The sequence below is a fragment of the Leuciscus leuciscus genome (genome assembly GCF_965113295.1).
Source record: "Leuciscus leuciscus genome assembly, chromosome: 13".
NCBI lineage: Eukaryota > Metazoa > Chordata > Actinopteri > Cypriniformes > Leuciscidae > Leuciscus > Leuciscus leuciscus.
Window position 1 is genome coordinate 29,459,935 of NC_138737.1, and position 13,927 is coordinate 29,473,861.

The 13,927-nt window shown below is 42.0% G+C and overlaps 1 protein-coding gene across 4 annotated transcripts in view; it reads right to left on the reverse strand.

Moving 5' to 3' along the window:
* Nucleotides 1–13,927, reverse strand: part of gpr153 (G protein-coupled receptor 153) — a 90,616-nt gene that overhangs the window by 21,454 nt on the left and 55,235 nt on the right. For all 4 annotated transcript variants that reach the window (XM_082189466.1, XM_082189465.1, XM_082189463.1 and 1 more), the window contains 2 exons: nt 10,024–10,456; nt 1,288–1,477 (listed from right to left, as the gene is read on the reverse strand). In XM_082189466.1, coding sequence (XP_082045592.1) covers nt 1,288–1,477; nt 10,024–10,419 — 586 coding nt within the window. In that variant the 5' untranslated portion in view covers nt 10,420–10,456. The remainder of the gene's footprint in view (nt 1–1,287; nt 1,478–10,023; nt 10,457–13,927) is intronic.

Below are 13,927 nucleotides of genomic sequence, written 5' to 3' on the forward strand. Positions count from 1 at the left end.
AAGTGGGTACTGTCCCATCTTTAATGGATAAGCATTTTGTAAATCCCATTTAGACCTCACAAAGATTTGAGAAGCAATCGTCAAAATGTTATACTGCTTTCAATATCGCTGTGGTAATTTGACTATTGACTAAATACTGACTATTCACATCCTCATCCTTTGGAAGTGTTTACAAAGAGAATTTGCTTTTACGGAGTAGAAAACAGTGTCTTCTCAACATGTACACAACACCAGATATAGAGTTTGAGGGTCGGTCAAAGAAGATGTTATTGCGGGCCAAATACAGGCATTATGCAAATGTATTACCCAGGGACGTGTAGCCATAACAAAGTGGGATTCGAATTACTGCCGACTCGTTTAGGCGGTTCAAAGTCAATTTTATTTTTTTGAGAGACAATGACTTTCTTTATTGTGCACTTTCGGCTTCACAACTTTGCAGATCTTTTACATCCACAGACAGCTACAGTACACATTACATGAAAGGTAATATTCGAAAAAGCATAAATAGGGGCGCTTTAAAATGTTTAGATATAACGCATTTGCCTGTGACATAAATTAGAGTGAAGAACTTTGCAGCAAAACTTCTACAGTGGCAGTTCTACAAAGGCATCTCTTAACAGGTATTCCAGTTATAGATTTATTTTTAAGTTTATGTTAGCTAAAACATACTAATGAGAGATTAAAACAATCATTTAAAATAATAGCCATCCATCTCAAAATGTAGGTCACATGATAAATCCAATGACTGTAATCATCATTGTAGTAGAATAGATTTTTTCCCCCCGAACATGGCAGTAATGAATGTAAAATTAATTAATCAATTAATAAGTTAATTGACAATTAATTGGAAAGACAAAACTTATAATTTGAAGGATAAAACTATCTTTACTTCCTTTCTCCACCCCCACTCTAACATCAGAGGCTGTGTTTGAATACCACTGAATAATTACAATTATACTACACATACTACTTCCTTAAATTTTCACCTGATTTAAGCAGAGCTCATTTGCTTTTTCCCCACAATCCAACGCACCTTGTCTGTCATTTTTTCGTTTTAGCATTTCAAGAATCCAAGAGTAAAGTTATGTGACAAGTATGTAATTCTAGAATTTACAAATATTTATTGTTGCTTAGTACTGTGTATTGTCTTGACTCTGACTATTTAAAAAAAAAAAAAAAAAAAAAAACACTGGTATAGTATAATGTAGGAAGTACAATATTATGTTATTTTGAATACAGCATTGTTTTCTCCTTGGAAAATGCTAAAAGAAGCTCAGTGGTCCTTACCTTCATCCACTTCATCGTTGGACATGATGGCAACACATTTCTCCCAGACCATCTTGACGTCTGCCCTGTAGCGGTCACAAGCCCACAGGAACATAGGAAGGAGAATTGATTGTGCTATGGAGCACCAGAGCACACATAGGACCATCCAGTTGTAAGAGCGGTCAAATTTCAGGCTGGCAAAGCTCACCACCTACAATGAAGCACTGCAATTATTTATATGGTAAAAAGCAAAGAAAAATGGCATACAGACACATACAGTTCACCTAATGCATAATTTAACTGTGGCAGTGATACACATCACGGTCCCAATTTATATTAGGTGTCTTTAACTACTATGTACTATAGACTGTAAAAAAATGTGGACATAGTGTCCGTTACATCAGCCGTAGGTTTCTGAAGAGATTGTGTCAATTAGCATCTCTCCTGTGAAGGCCTCATCGACACAACAGCCATCGGCACTGATCCTCAACAAACCCGTCTCCATACTTAACTCCATACCAAACTATTTTGCATTATTTTCCTGTTATCTCTGTAAAGCTGCTTTGAAACAATCTGTATTGTAAAAAGCGCTATATGAAAAAATGTGACTTGACTTGACTTGACTGAAGAGCATTTTTGAAGCCCAAAGTGGGCAGAGCTGGCCGTCGCCATTTTGGCGGCTCAATTAATGTAATTAACAGATGTAATTAAACGCAGGTATTTTTAAATACATTAAAAGTACAATGTAAAGGTGAAGGTTGCCGCTTGGTACTAACATTTAAATTAATAATTTGATACAATGCACGTATACATACATGTTTTTACATTGTACTTGTAATGTATTTAAAAAATACCTGCATTTAATTACATCTTTAATTAATTTCTGTTATCACATCTATAATTACACATCCCTTCCCTTACACCTTAACCCACCCTTAAACCTACTCATACCCCAAATCTGTTCCTAACATTACCTGTATCCCACATCAATAGCAGCAAAAGTGCAACATGGACAGTTACATTTTAGGACTAGATGGTAATAACCCTTGCTATTATTGAACCTTCCTGAGATGGATGGGGAACAAATATGGTGGTTATAAGGATAGAGGGAGGGAAGTACAAGGCTTAATTTGGGGTCATCAGTTGGGCACCTTCTTTCCTTAATGATATATGCCCATGACACCTCCAGAGTGTCATCTGGCGACATCTGGCGTCCCAGGTGCGCCCCCCTTTGCTTTTACCCCCACTCTGTGCCTATGCTGTTGTTTATTGTTTATTATTACCAATTACCAATATTCTTCCTTTTAGTCCAGAACCATCAACTCGCTTGTTCAGCAGCACTTGAGAGGGCCTTGACAGCTTGATGATGGGCTTGGCCTCAGATTCCTCAGTCCTTAAGAATTTTGATGAAAGATCTATCGACAAAGCCTCGACAGCCAAATTCGACCGGGCAAACCATTGCTTTCCAGCCACATTGTTCCACGTCACCTGCTTGCTCAGCATACTTAAGGCTCTTATGTTCATAGGTCTCCTCCACAGCATCCTCCCAGGGTACAGTATAATATACACAGTGTGAAGTAAGGAGGACCAAAGGTCTGGTTTAAGATTGGTAGCTACAATTTCAGGTGGGAAGCAAAACCTCCGATTCAGGTCAGCTAAAAGCTTCCAATCCTGAGCTCCAACCAACTGCCCAGTATCTGGGGTCTTCACTTTGACTTCACTTGTCCCTTCCTCCACAAACTCCTTTACTGGAGCATGAAGACATAATGGAGGAGGTTGGAAGACATTGGTCCGTTGGTCCGGAGGTAATGGAGGTCCGTCTGGAATCCAATGACGCTGCAAGATACTTCAGTAACTGGTTGTGCCTCCATGTATAATGGCCTTGAGCCAACTAAGATGTGCTTCAGGTTTGCTAGAGATGAGCAGAAGGGGCACATAGGATCTTCTTCGTACCATTGGCTGAGGTTCACTGGAGATGGCAGGACATCATAGGTGGCTCCTAACGGGAAGCTTATTTGAGATGCTTCCATGCTCCACAGCTCCTCCCAAGAAAAATGTCACCTCTCAAATCCCTACCATCTCATCCACTGCCCTAACTTTGCTTGAGAGGTAGATTTGCTTGAGATTGGTAGATCTCGTGGTTAAGGAGGTGCCCCGGCAAGAGCAAGTAACAAGTTTTTGCCACTGGGATAGAGTTGCCTTGTGCCAAAATGGTCTACTATATCCAAGGCTGAGGCCACCACTCCCTTGCTGCACATGTCCAACGATGTCTCAGTGCTTAAGGGCTGACTTAGCCTGCATGGATCAAGGGATTCCATCAGTTTAATTTCCAGCCTTACTTGAGAGCATTTATACACCGGAAGATCCAAAAATTCCATTTTCATACAGGCCTATGTTGCTCATGCACCTGGGGAGGCCTAGCCATTTTTTAACAAATGAGCTGATCAGCCTTTCCAGTTTTACAACTTTTGAGACTGGGACCTCGTGGATGGTCAGAGGCCACATCAGCTGTGGTAGGAGACCAAATTGTAAACACCAGAGCTTTACCCTGCCAGGGACCAAGGTCTTGTCAATACTCTCAAGGCCACTAATGGTGTCCCGCCTGAGCTGGTCTACTTGTTCTGTGTCCTTGAGAGTCGCATAACACCAGCAACCCAGGCTCTAAACCCTCTGGGGCCGACAAATGTATCTACTTTTATTTGCGCCGTCTCAGTCTCTTTGAAGTTCTTTCTGAAACGTGTTTCAAAAATAAGCTCAAACTCAGCGAATACTAGCCACACAGACATGAGAGATATGTCTTTAGAAAGATTGAAGTGTCCACTTTCAAATGAAGTAAATTCATTTTAGTTTGGAAGAAGATGCCTTAGGGATTTAAAGCCTTGAATGTACCTCAGAAGAAGAATGCGATGCGATATGAGGGTTGATCCAGAGGATATTGTCAGTAAGTAATTTATTCCTACTTACATTAGTTAACATGTTATTGTTACATAAGCTTGTACACATTGAACTATTGCCAGACTAAATTGTGTAAAAATCGACTGAAATATGTTAAAATATGAAATAAGCTATATAGGCAGGTAGGTAGGCAACCTTTCATTGCAAAATGTGAGTATGAACACAAGGATGTTTTTATGCTCTATAATATTAAACACATATGATATAAAAGTAATGAGTGTTTACATGGAATGTAATTTAACCATTTGGGATCTGAAGTGGATTCTTATCACAGAATGAGGCAGACAATATATTATTTTGAAGTATTCTATACTGTAATTAATGCTATGTCGATTAGCATTGCATTTTAAATATTCTTTATTCTTATGAAAATACCCGAAATGGCTTGAAGAACACAGATAAACCATATATTGTCACCATATTGTGTTTAATGTCAAAGCGTTCCTATCTTCTTTTTATTCAGCTACAGCAATAGCTGTATTAGGGATTTCCTGGAATGTCATAAGTCATATTACTTCTGTGAGGCACATTTGGAGTTTCTGCGTGAGGGCGCCCTAAGGGTTCCAGTATGAATGAAACATACATAACATGTTTTTAGTGCTCAATAATGCTCACACCACTCTATTTTGGGTAAAATATATATATATATATAAATTAAGTAAACATATGATGATCCATATGTTTTCTCTACTGAAGTGTTCCTTTCTAATCATTTAGTTACTGTATAGGCCCCCTGCATTTATCCCATAAAATAAAAGGTTTCTGTAAAGTAAAATTATCATTATTATTTGTATTACTATATTTGTCGCAGTCATGTTCAGTTTGCTTCAGTTTTCTTGGACTTTCTGTTTGTTTCCATTCATCACATGTGTTCCTTTGTTCTAGTTTCCTGCCACTCATCAGTCATGGACACTAACACTAATCATCACAGCTGTTCGTCTTTTAGTTAATCATCACTGTGTATTTAAGTTCCTGTCTGTGTTCTGTTCAGTGTCTGGTATTGTTTGTGTTGTTTGTTTGCACGCTGTTTCGCATGTTGGCTGTCTATTTGTATTTATCTGTTAAACCTTGTGTTATCCTATCTTCATCTTCATTGGATCTAAGCATTACAATTTTACAATATATTATACCATACTTATTTAGTACTAATTATAATCATAATAATTATTACAGAGACGTGTTTCAGACACCGTCTCACGCGGAAGCAGTCCCATAGCATCAATGCCATGACGCAGTGTGGAAGATCCACTTTGAAGGGCAACCAAGAGACATTTAGATACCAAACACAAGCCTGTTCAAAATAAATATTGTGATGTGAACACATCACAACAAACCATCAAAAAGTAAATCTAACATCTGCTCTTGTTTATAATTTGATGTACAAAATGTGTCAATTTTCCGATTCTATGTCATGACTGCAAAACCATTTGAAAACCAAATATGTGTATTTATGAAAAAGATCCATAAAATGTATACATGTAGAATATGGGGAGAGCTTTTCTCTTCTTCAAAAATAGGCTTTTATGACAGACTTTAGCTATGTGAAGCTGTGAGAAATGTTGAATGGTAACGTCTCGGTTGCGTATGTAACCCTCATTTACAGAGAGACGTTACGTCAGAGACTGACGAAATGGGGGTTTCGCTTAGAAGCCTATCACCTTCGAGTTCTACAAAACGAGCCAATGGCAAAACAATGCCATGGATCTGCGGAATTTGCATAGCGCAACTCTGCCCCACAGCGTGGGTATAAAAGGAGCTGTGCGGCAATCTCGCATTATGTTATGCTGAGGAGCCAAGACTGAACTCCCAGCTGTTCCAGCGGTACAGCGAATGTGGCAGGAGGACGTAACGTCTCTGTTCCCTCCTTCAGGGAACGAGGGCTACATACGTAACTGAGACGTTTCCTTTCAGTTAGTCACTCCGAGATAAGTCAGAGACTGACGAAATGGGGGACCCAATTCAATCACGCCACAGCGGCTGTCTTCCAGTACCCTGTGCAAGTCTGAGCTCCCTATTGTGAGACTAGTACGGGCAAAGGGCTAGGCTTAACACAAGAATACCAAGGTACACTGGGTAGCATATTCCAGGTGGAATATGTAAAACAGCACCTACCCATAGGGAGAACTTAGAATATACATATGACCCGAGAACGGGATGCATATAGAGAACTCGGAGGTATCCAGCCCGCAGGGTGGAAAGTTTCAACCTCGAGATGGCAAGAGGTCTTGCCGAGGGAAAGACACGGGCTCGGTGGAGACTTACTGTGGAAATACACATGTGGTGGTTGCCTAAGCGGGTGGAGTGTGCCTTCACCCCTAGGGGGCATGGTCAACCCTGCATCTGGTAAGCCAAGACAATGCCGTCCACTATCCAGTGAGACAACCTTTGCTTGGAGAGAGCCTTTCCATTCAGCTTCCCACCAAAACAGACAAAGAGCTGGTCTGAGGTCCTGAAACACTGCGTTCTGTCTATGTAAGCACGGAGGGCACATACTGGACAGAGCAGTGCCAAGGCTGGGTCTGCCTCCTCCGAGGCACCACCTGATCACCACCTCATCCCCGAAAGGAGTAGTGGGAACCTCGGGCACATATCCAGGCTGGGGTCTGAAGATCACAGGAGAGTTAGCTGGCCCGAATTCTAGGCACGCTTTGTCAACCGAAAATGCCTGCAGGTCCTATACCCTCTTGATGGAAGCCAAAGTGACCAGGAGCGCTGTCTTCATAGACAGGAACTTAAGCTCGACTGATCGTAATGGGTCAAAGGGAGCTCTCTGCAGGGCAGATAAAACCACTGCGAGGTGATTTAGTCTCCTCACCCCCCTAAGGAACCTGACGACCAGGTCATGCTGTCCTACCGCTTTCGACTCCACAAGGTTGTGGTGCGCAGAGATCGCAGCCACGTAAACCTTCAGGGTGGAAGGAGACAGCCTTCGTTCCAACCCTTCTTGAAGGACCGACCCGATATGGCATTTCCTGGGATCTTCTTGGCGAGAAGAACACCAGGTGACGAAGAGGTTCCACTTCAGAGCATAGGCGTGTCTCGTGAACAAGGCCCTAGCTGAAGTGATGGTAGCCACCACCTGAGGGGGTAGCGTACTCAAACCTGCCACGTCCCGTCCAAAACCCACACATGCAGGTTCCACAGATCGGGACGTGGGTGCCAGAGGGTGCCCTGTCTCTGAAAAAAGTAGGTCCTTCCTCAGAGAGATTGGCCAAGGAGGGGCTGTCGCGAGGAGCACCAATCATCCACCCTGATCTTGCACAGGACCTATGCAAGAAGGCTCACTGGGGGAAACACATACTTGTGGAGGCCCCGTGGCCAGCTGTGCGCTAGTGCATTCGAGCCGAGGGTCCCCTTGGTCAGGGAATAAAACCAGTGGCAGTGGGAAGTGTCTGGGGAGGCAAACAGATTTACCAGTGCGTCGCCGAACTGTTCCCAAATCACCTGAACGTCTGGGGATGGAGTTTCCATTTCCCGGGATGTGGCCGAAATCATGAGAGCTCGTCGGCTGCACGATTCCGCTCTCCCGGAATGTAAATGGCTCTAAGCGACCTCAGATGCTTCTGACTCCATAAGAGGAGATGGCGGGCGAGTTGCGACATACGGCGGGAGCGCAGACCACCTTGTCGGTTGATGTACGCTACTGTCGCCGTGCTGTCTGAACGGATTAATACGTGTTGGTCCTTGAGCAACGTTCAAAAACGGTGCAGAGCCAAAGGTACTGCCAGCAACTCGAGGCAATTGACATGCCAAAGGCGCTGGGGTCCTGACCAGGAGCCTGCGGCAGCATGTCCATTGCACATGGCACCCCAGCCCGTGGCAGAGGCATCTGTTGAGACAACAACATACCTGCAAACTCGTTCCAAGGGCATTACGGCCCGTAGAAAGGAGAGGTTCAACCACGGGTTGAAGGTCTGACAGCAGGCCAGACAGAGTAACTGGTAGTCGGAGCCCGTCTCGGGACTCGATCGCGAAGCCAGTTCTGCTTGCTCGTAAGCTGCGCGTACATGGCGACCAAGTTGATTTCTATACCGAGAAAATAGATCCTCTGCACAGGGGATAATTTGCTCTTTTCCCAGTTGACCCGAAGGCCCAGACGGGCGAGGTGCCGGAGCACCAGGTCCCTGTGTTCGCAAACCTGCTCTCGAGAGTGAGCTAGAATCAGCCAGTCATCGAGATAGTTCAGGATGCGAACCCCGTGTTGCCGAAGTGGCACAAGGGCTGCCTCGACGACTTTGGGAAGACGTGAGGAGACAGGGCTAGCCCGAATGGAAGTACCGTGTACTGATATGCCTGCCCCTCGAAAGGAAGTCAAGGAAGAATGAGATATGAAAGTACGTGTCCTTCAGGTCGATCGCTGCAAACCAATCCAAAGGACGAACACATTTGAAAATGCGTTTGACTGTTAACATCTTGAATGGAAGCCTGTGAAGGGTTTGGTTCAAGATGCGCACGTCCAGGATTGGCCGTAACCCACCGCTCTTCTTGGGTACAATGAAGTAGGGGCTGTAGAAGCCGGACTTCATCTCGGCTGGAGGGACGGTCTCGATCGCACCCTTCGCCAGTAGGGTGGCAACCTCCGCACGCATGACAGGGGCATTGCCACCCACCATGGAATAGCGGACTCCTTGGAAGTGGGGAGGAGACCGTGCGAACTGAATCGCATAGCCGAGCCTGATGGTTCTCGCAAGCCAGCGGGACAGATTGGGAAGCAGAGGAGGCAAGGGAAGGACGAGCGTTCCACGGCAAGACAAGAGTGGCGAGGTGGAGCGTTGCACACTGCCTTTCTCCCCCAGCCCTCCACCATGGGAAGGAGTGGCCTTGCAACCACCTCCTGGGAAGAAGCCCAGGAGCCCACCTTGTGATGCGGCGATAGACATGGTATCGTCCTCTGGAGCGCCGAATGAAACACGGGGATCACCTTCAGATCACCCTGGCCACCAGCCAAAGTATCCCCTCTCACGGAGGGGATAGATTGGGATGTGGCAGAGGGGACTCTACCTCTTCAGAGATCATTGAGTCTCGATCGCAACATTGCAATGGTCATGTTCCCACAATGAGAACATGACGCTTCCACAAACGCTGCCTGAGCGTGATTTAAGCCCAAACACACCAGGCAGCAATCGTGCCCATCAAAAGACAATACCTGTCTACCGCACCCAGAAAGACACGGGCGAGACATCTTTAAAAAGACGTGCCACGTGCAGATCTTTTAGAGAGGAAAAAACTCAACAGTGTGTTGAAGCGCCCAAGGAGAAACACCCACACTGTTGGCAGATCACTGCACAGACCAGCAGCAGGTAATGTGATCTCGCTGGAACATGCCGTAACACCAACAGCACTGAAGAGTCGCTCGTCTTGTAGGTGAAGAACTCAGAAAGGCTTGCAAAGGAGTGAAGAATGCTCTTGGCTCCGAAGCAAAAACATAATGCGAGATTGCCGCGCAGCTCCTTTCATACCCATGCAGTGGGGCGGAGTTGCGCTATGCAAATTCCGCAGACCCATGGCATTGTTTTGCCATTGGCTCGTTTTGTAGAACTTGAAGGTGATAGGAGAGTCTGACTGAAAAGGAACAACAGATTCCAGGGAGTTTTCTAACTGACACATTTGAGGATTTCATGTATTTTGTCAATAGTCCTCAAACAAGTCAATATAATTCATAAGTCAATTTAGAGCAACTCCTCAACTCATTAACCTATGCAAAGATAAATAACACTTGTACTCCACCAAAATCCATTGAATCTCCACTAAAGCCCTTCTTGAAAATCATGTTTAAAAAAAAAGAAGAAAACAAACACTCACCAATATGGGGAATCCAGTTAGAAAATCGTATATGAAGACTATTCCACTGATCAGATAGGTGATCTGCAGCGACGTCTTAATGGGCTCTGAGCCATCAATGGATGAACGTCTTTTGCCCTGAGCATCCTCCACTACAATGGTGGGAACGTTAAATTTGTTCTTGTCCACGTGTTGGCCCATATGGATGGAAAAGGTCTGGAAGAGGGCAATTCCAATACAGATGACGCCCATCACCACACTCCCGCTGATCAGCAACAGGAAGCAGACGCCAAAGCCCAAGCCAATCTCAGTCACAATGAAGCGACAGTTGTCGTGGGTGTAAAAGCGTTCTGTGGTATCATGCCAGCCCACAGCAGGCAAGGTGGACAGAATGAATGACACCATCCAGATGCCCATGACGGTATGTACAGCCTGCTTTTTGGTGTTACTCAACCTGGTAGAAGATAAAGGAGATTAAAGATTAAAAGTATTAATGAAAGGTTAATATATCTGCAAAAACAGAATCACACATATCTGAGGAAAATGTATTTTTAATAATACTATAATCGTTATATAATCGATATACTAGTTATATAAGTGGTTAATACATTTGGATTGCATCATTGAGCATAATCATTTTTAACCCCCTGAGGTCGGCTGTATCGCCGGCGATACCAGCTCGCTTTTTTTTTTATCAGTGTAAAAGAAACTCATAAATACTCTGTTGACTTTGATTTTCCATAGGAGTTTCATACATCAATCGATTCTGTTAAATGTGTATTATTTTTGTGTATACTCACAATAGAAACAAAGTGTTGTGCTTTTTGCCAAATAAAGAAAAATAAACACGAAGCGAGTTCTGCCTTCTCTCTGCCAGTGTAGTCCATTCTGAAACGCGTCCGAAAATGAACTGTAGCTCAGCGAATACTCAGTCAAACAGACATACAGACACACAGGCATGAAGCTTGAATTCTCTTCTTTTAAATTAAGTAATTTATATAAAAAACAAATATTCTCATCTTGTGAAATCTGTATTAAAAGAGAGCGATTCCAGTCGACCTCATTACAGCTAATTCAGATGTAATGTGACACGCCCACGGAGAGCGCGCGCTATTCAAACGCAAATGGCTGAGGCAATCCTGTGAACGCCCCCATCAGCTCGAGAAAACACACAAGTTTATTTAGATCATTACTTGTTTACACCGTCTTGCAGCGCTGTGAGGAATAATACTAATGGAAAATGTCCCTCAGAAGTGCGGGTATATCGAGGAGCGAGCTGAGGAATACTAGTAAGTTTTTTCCTTCTCACGTGAATTTCTTCACGTGGGTTTCTGTTTATGAATGAATAAATGGCAGAGATGCGCGCTGTTTACCACAGCTGGCAAAGACAGTTTAAATTTAAATCGCGTGTGTGAATGAATGATGATGTTTTAGCAAACTGTTTTGCTATACTGAGATGAGTAAAAATCGACTGAATGTTGAAATAAAATGTAGGCTATTTGTATAAGCAACGTATTAAACTGCAAATTAACAATATGCCCTAATATTTCATGAAAACAACGTTACAGTCAGACGAAATATGAAAGACAACATTTTGTTTAGTAGATTTGGGTACAGTTTTTACTGTAGAATATACTGCCACATCAAATAAGCTTTTGTTTAGCAATTTCTATATATAAAATACTATTTTTGTCAAAAATAAAGTCATCAACTAAGATGTTAGCTGTTCCAATGTTGGCTATATTCAAACTAATGAATACATAGATAAAATGTAGGCCTATAATAATTTTTTTTACAAAGAAAGAGTACACTTGAAATATTGTTGAAATTGTAATTATTGTTGTAATTGTAACCGTTTTAATAAAATAGCAAAACATATTTACAAGATAGATGTAAGCAAAATCTTAAATGGTCAATATAAGTCTTCTTCTAAATATATCTTTTGTCCTTGCATTGTGGCTCAGTCACTGTGTCACACCTGAATGAATGGCTAATTATGCAGAGTGGGTGGGACATTGTATTTTCAGGTGTAAACCACTCCTCGTTCACGCCCCCCTCGCATATTGGCTTTCCAAGCAAAACCTGTTTTACATCAATTTAAATCAATGTATGGTTTTATGTGAACGATAAAGCAAGACTATTTTCACATAATTTTGAAGAAAAAACTATAGGCGACGACATCCATTAGACAAAAGTCTTATTGCCACATATTTAGTATGTGTTTTGTGGCCTTATTTCAAAAACTTTAATTTTTAGTTTTTTCGATAACCACGCATAAACATTATTCTCTCAAAAATGAAAACATGTACATACATGTGGCTCACATATTATTGTAGTCCTGTTTGTGCTATATAGAGTGAATTTACACCTTTGCCATTAATATGTTTATAAGCAACTGAAAAAAGCACAAATGTCAGAGCATGTCAGAACACCCCCAGGGCCCAAAAAACCGCTCAGACTCCAGAGGGTTAACTCTGTTTTTGCAACATCGCTATTAAAATGTGTGGTCTAGTTAATTTTACTGAGTATGGTTATAAACCGGGGTGAGTTGTAAATTATAACATCATCAATTAATCCAAATTCCTGATTGATAGAATCAAGTTCCACCCTACTTATTTCTTTAGTTTCACATAGAAATATGTCACATTACACTTTAGATCACAGTATTGATTATAAATCACTCTCTCTATTTTCGATTTAATTAAATAAGACTGAAATCTTTACTGAAAAGAAAATATGATTTAAAAGTTAAAAGTGGAACACTAGTACATGTCCTGTCAGCAAAGAGGAATAAACTATATTTCAAACTCTATGTTTAGGCCTCCAATCATCTGGACTAGGGGTGTGCAGTGGAGCCAATATCTGTATATGTATCTTTATCTGTAACAATCTCCAAATTCTTTGTATCTATGTCGGATATTCGGATAAACCGGAAGTGGGCGGGGCTTTACCAGGAAGTGCGTACAATTACTTAAGACCGTTATGTCTATGGTTTTACATCTGTTTTCTTCGTAGTTATCATTAACCCTCTGAGGTCTGAGGGGTTTTTGGGGTCCTTGAGATGTTCTGACATGCCCTGACATTTGTGCTTTTTTCAGTTGCTTATAAACATATTAATGGCAAAGGTATAATTACACTCTATTTAGCACAAACAGGGCTACCATAATATGTGAGCAACATGCATGTACATGTTTGTATTTTTGAGAGAATAATGTTTATGCATGGTTATTGAAAAAACTAAAAACTAAAGTTTCTGAAATAAGGCCACAAAACACATACTAAATACGTGTCAATAAGACTTTTGACTAATTGATGTCTTTGCCTAGAGTTTTTTCTTCAAAATGATGTGAAAATCATCCTTCCCTTATCATTCACATAACACAATACATTGATTTAAATCTTGTAAAACACTTTTTGTTTGTAAAGGCAATATGCGCAAGGGGCGTCAACCATTCAACAGCATCATGCATATGTAGTGGTTCACACCTTAGGAGACAATGGGGCCCGCATACTTAATGAGCCATTCATTCAGGTGTGTCACCTATAGCCACAAGAAAGAATGCAAGACCAATATATATACAGTATATATATATATATATATCAGGGTTTCCGTTGTCCGGTAATTGCCGGACATTGGCCGGAAAAAAAATGAAATGTCCGACAAAATTAAATCTCTCCGGTCAAATTGTCCGATTCAAATTGCCTAATAGTCCCGCCCCCCTAACACAATCTGAATTTGAGAATAAGCCTAAAATGTATAAAGCAAAAATACACCGACCTTTGGCTATGTCATAAAGAAATAGGCTCTAGCCTACCGTTTGAAAGTTATTAAACAACATCGCATGCTGCATTTCAAATAAAGCGCATGCCTAAAACGGCTGTAATATAGACCTAAACAACGAACAAATGAGTGAGACGTTTCAAA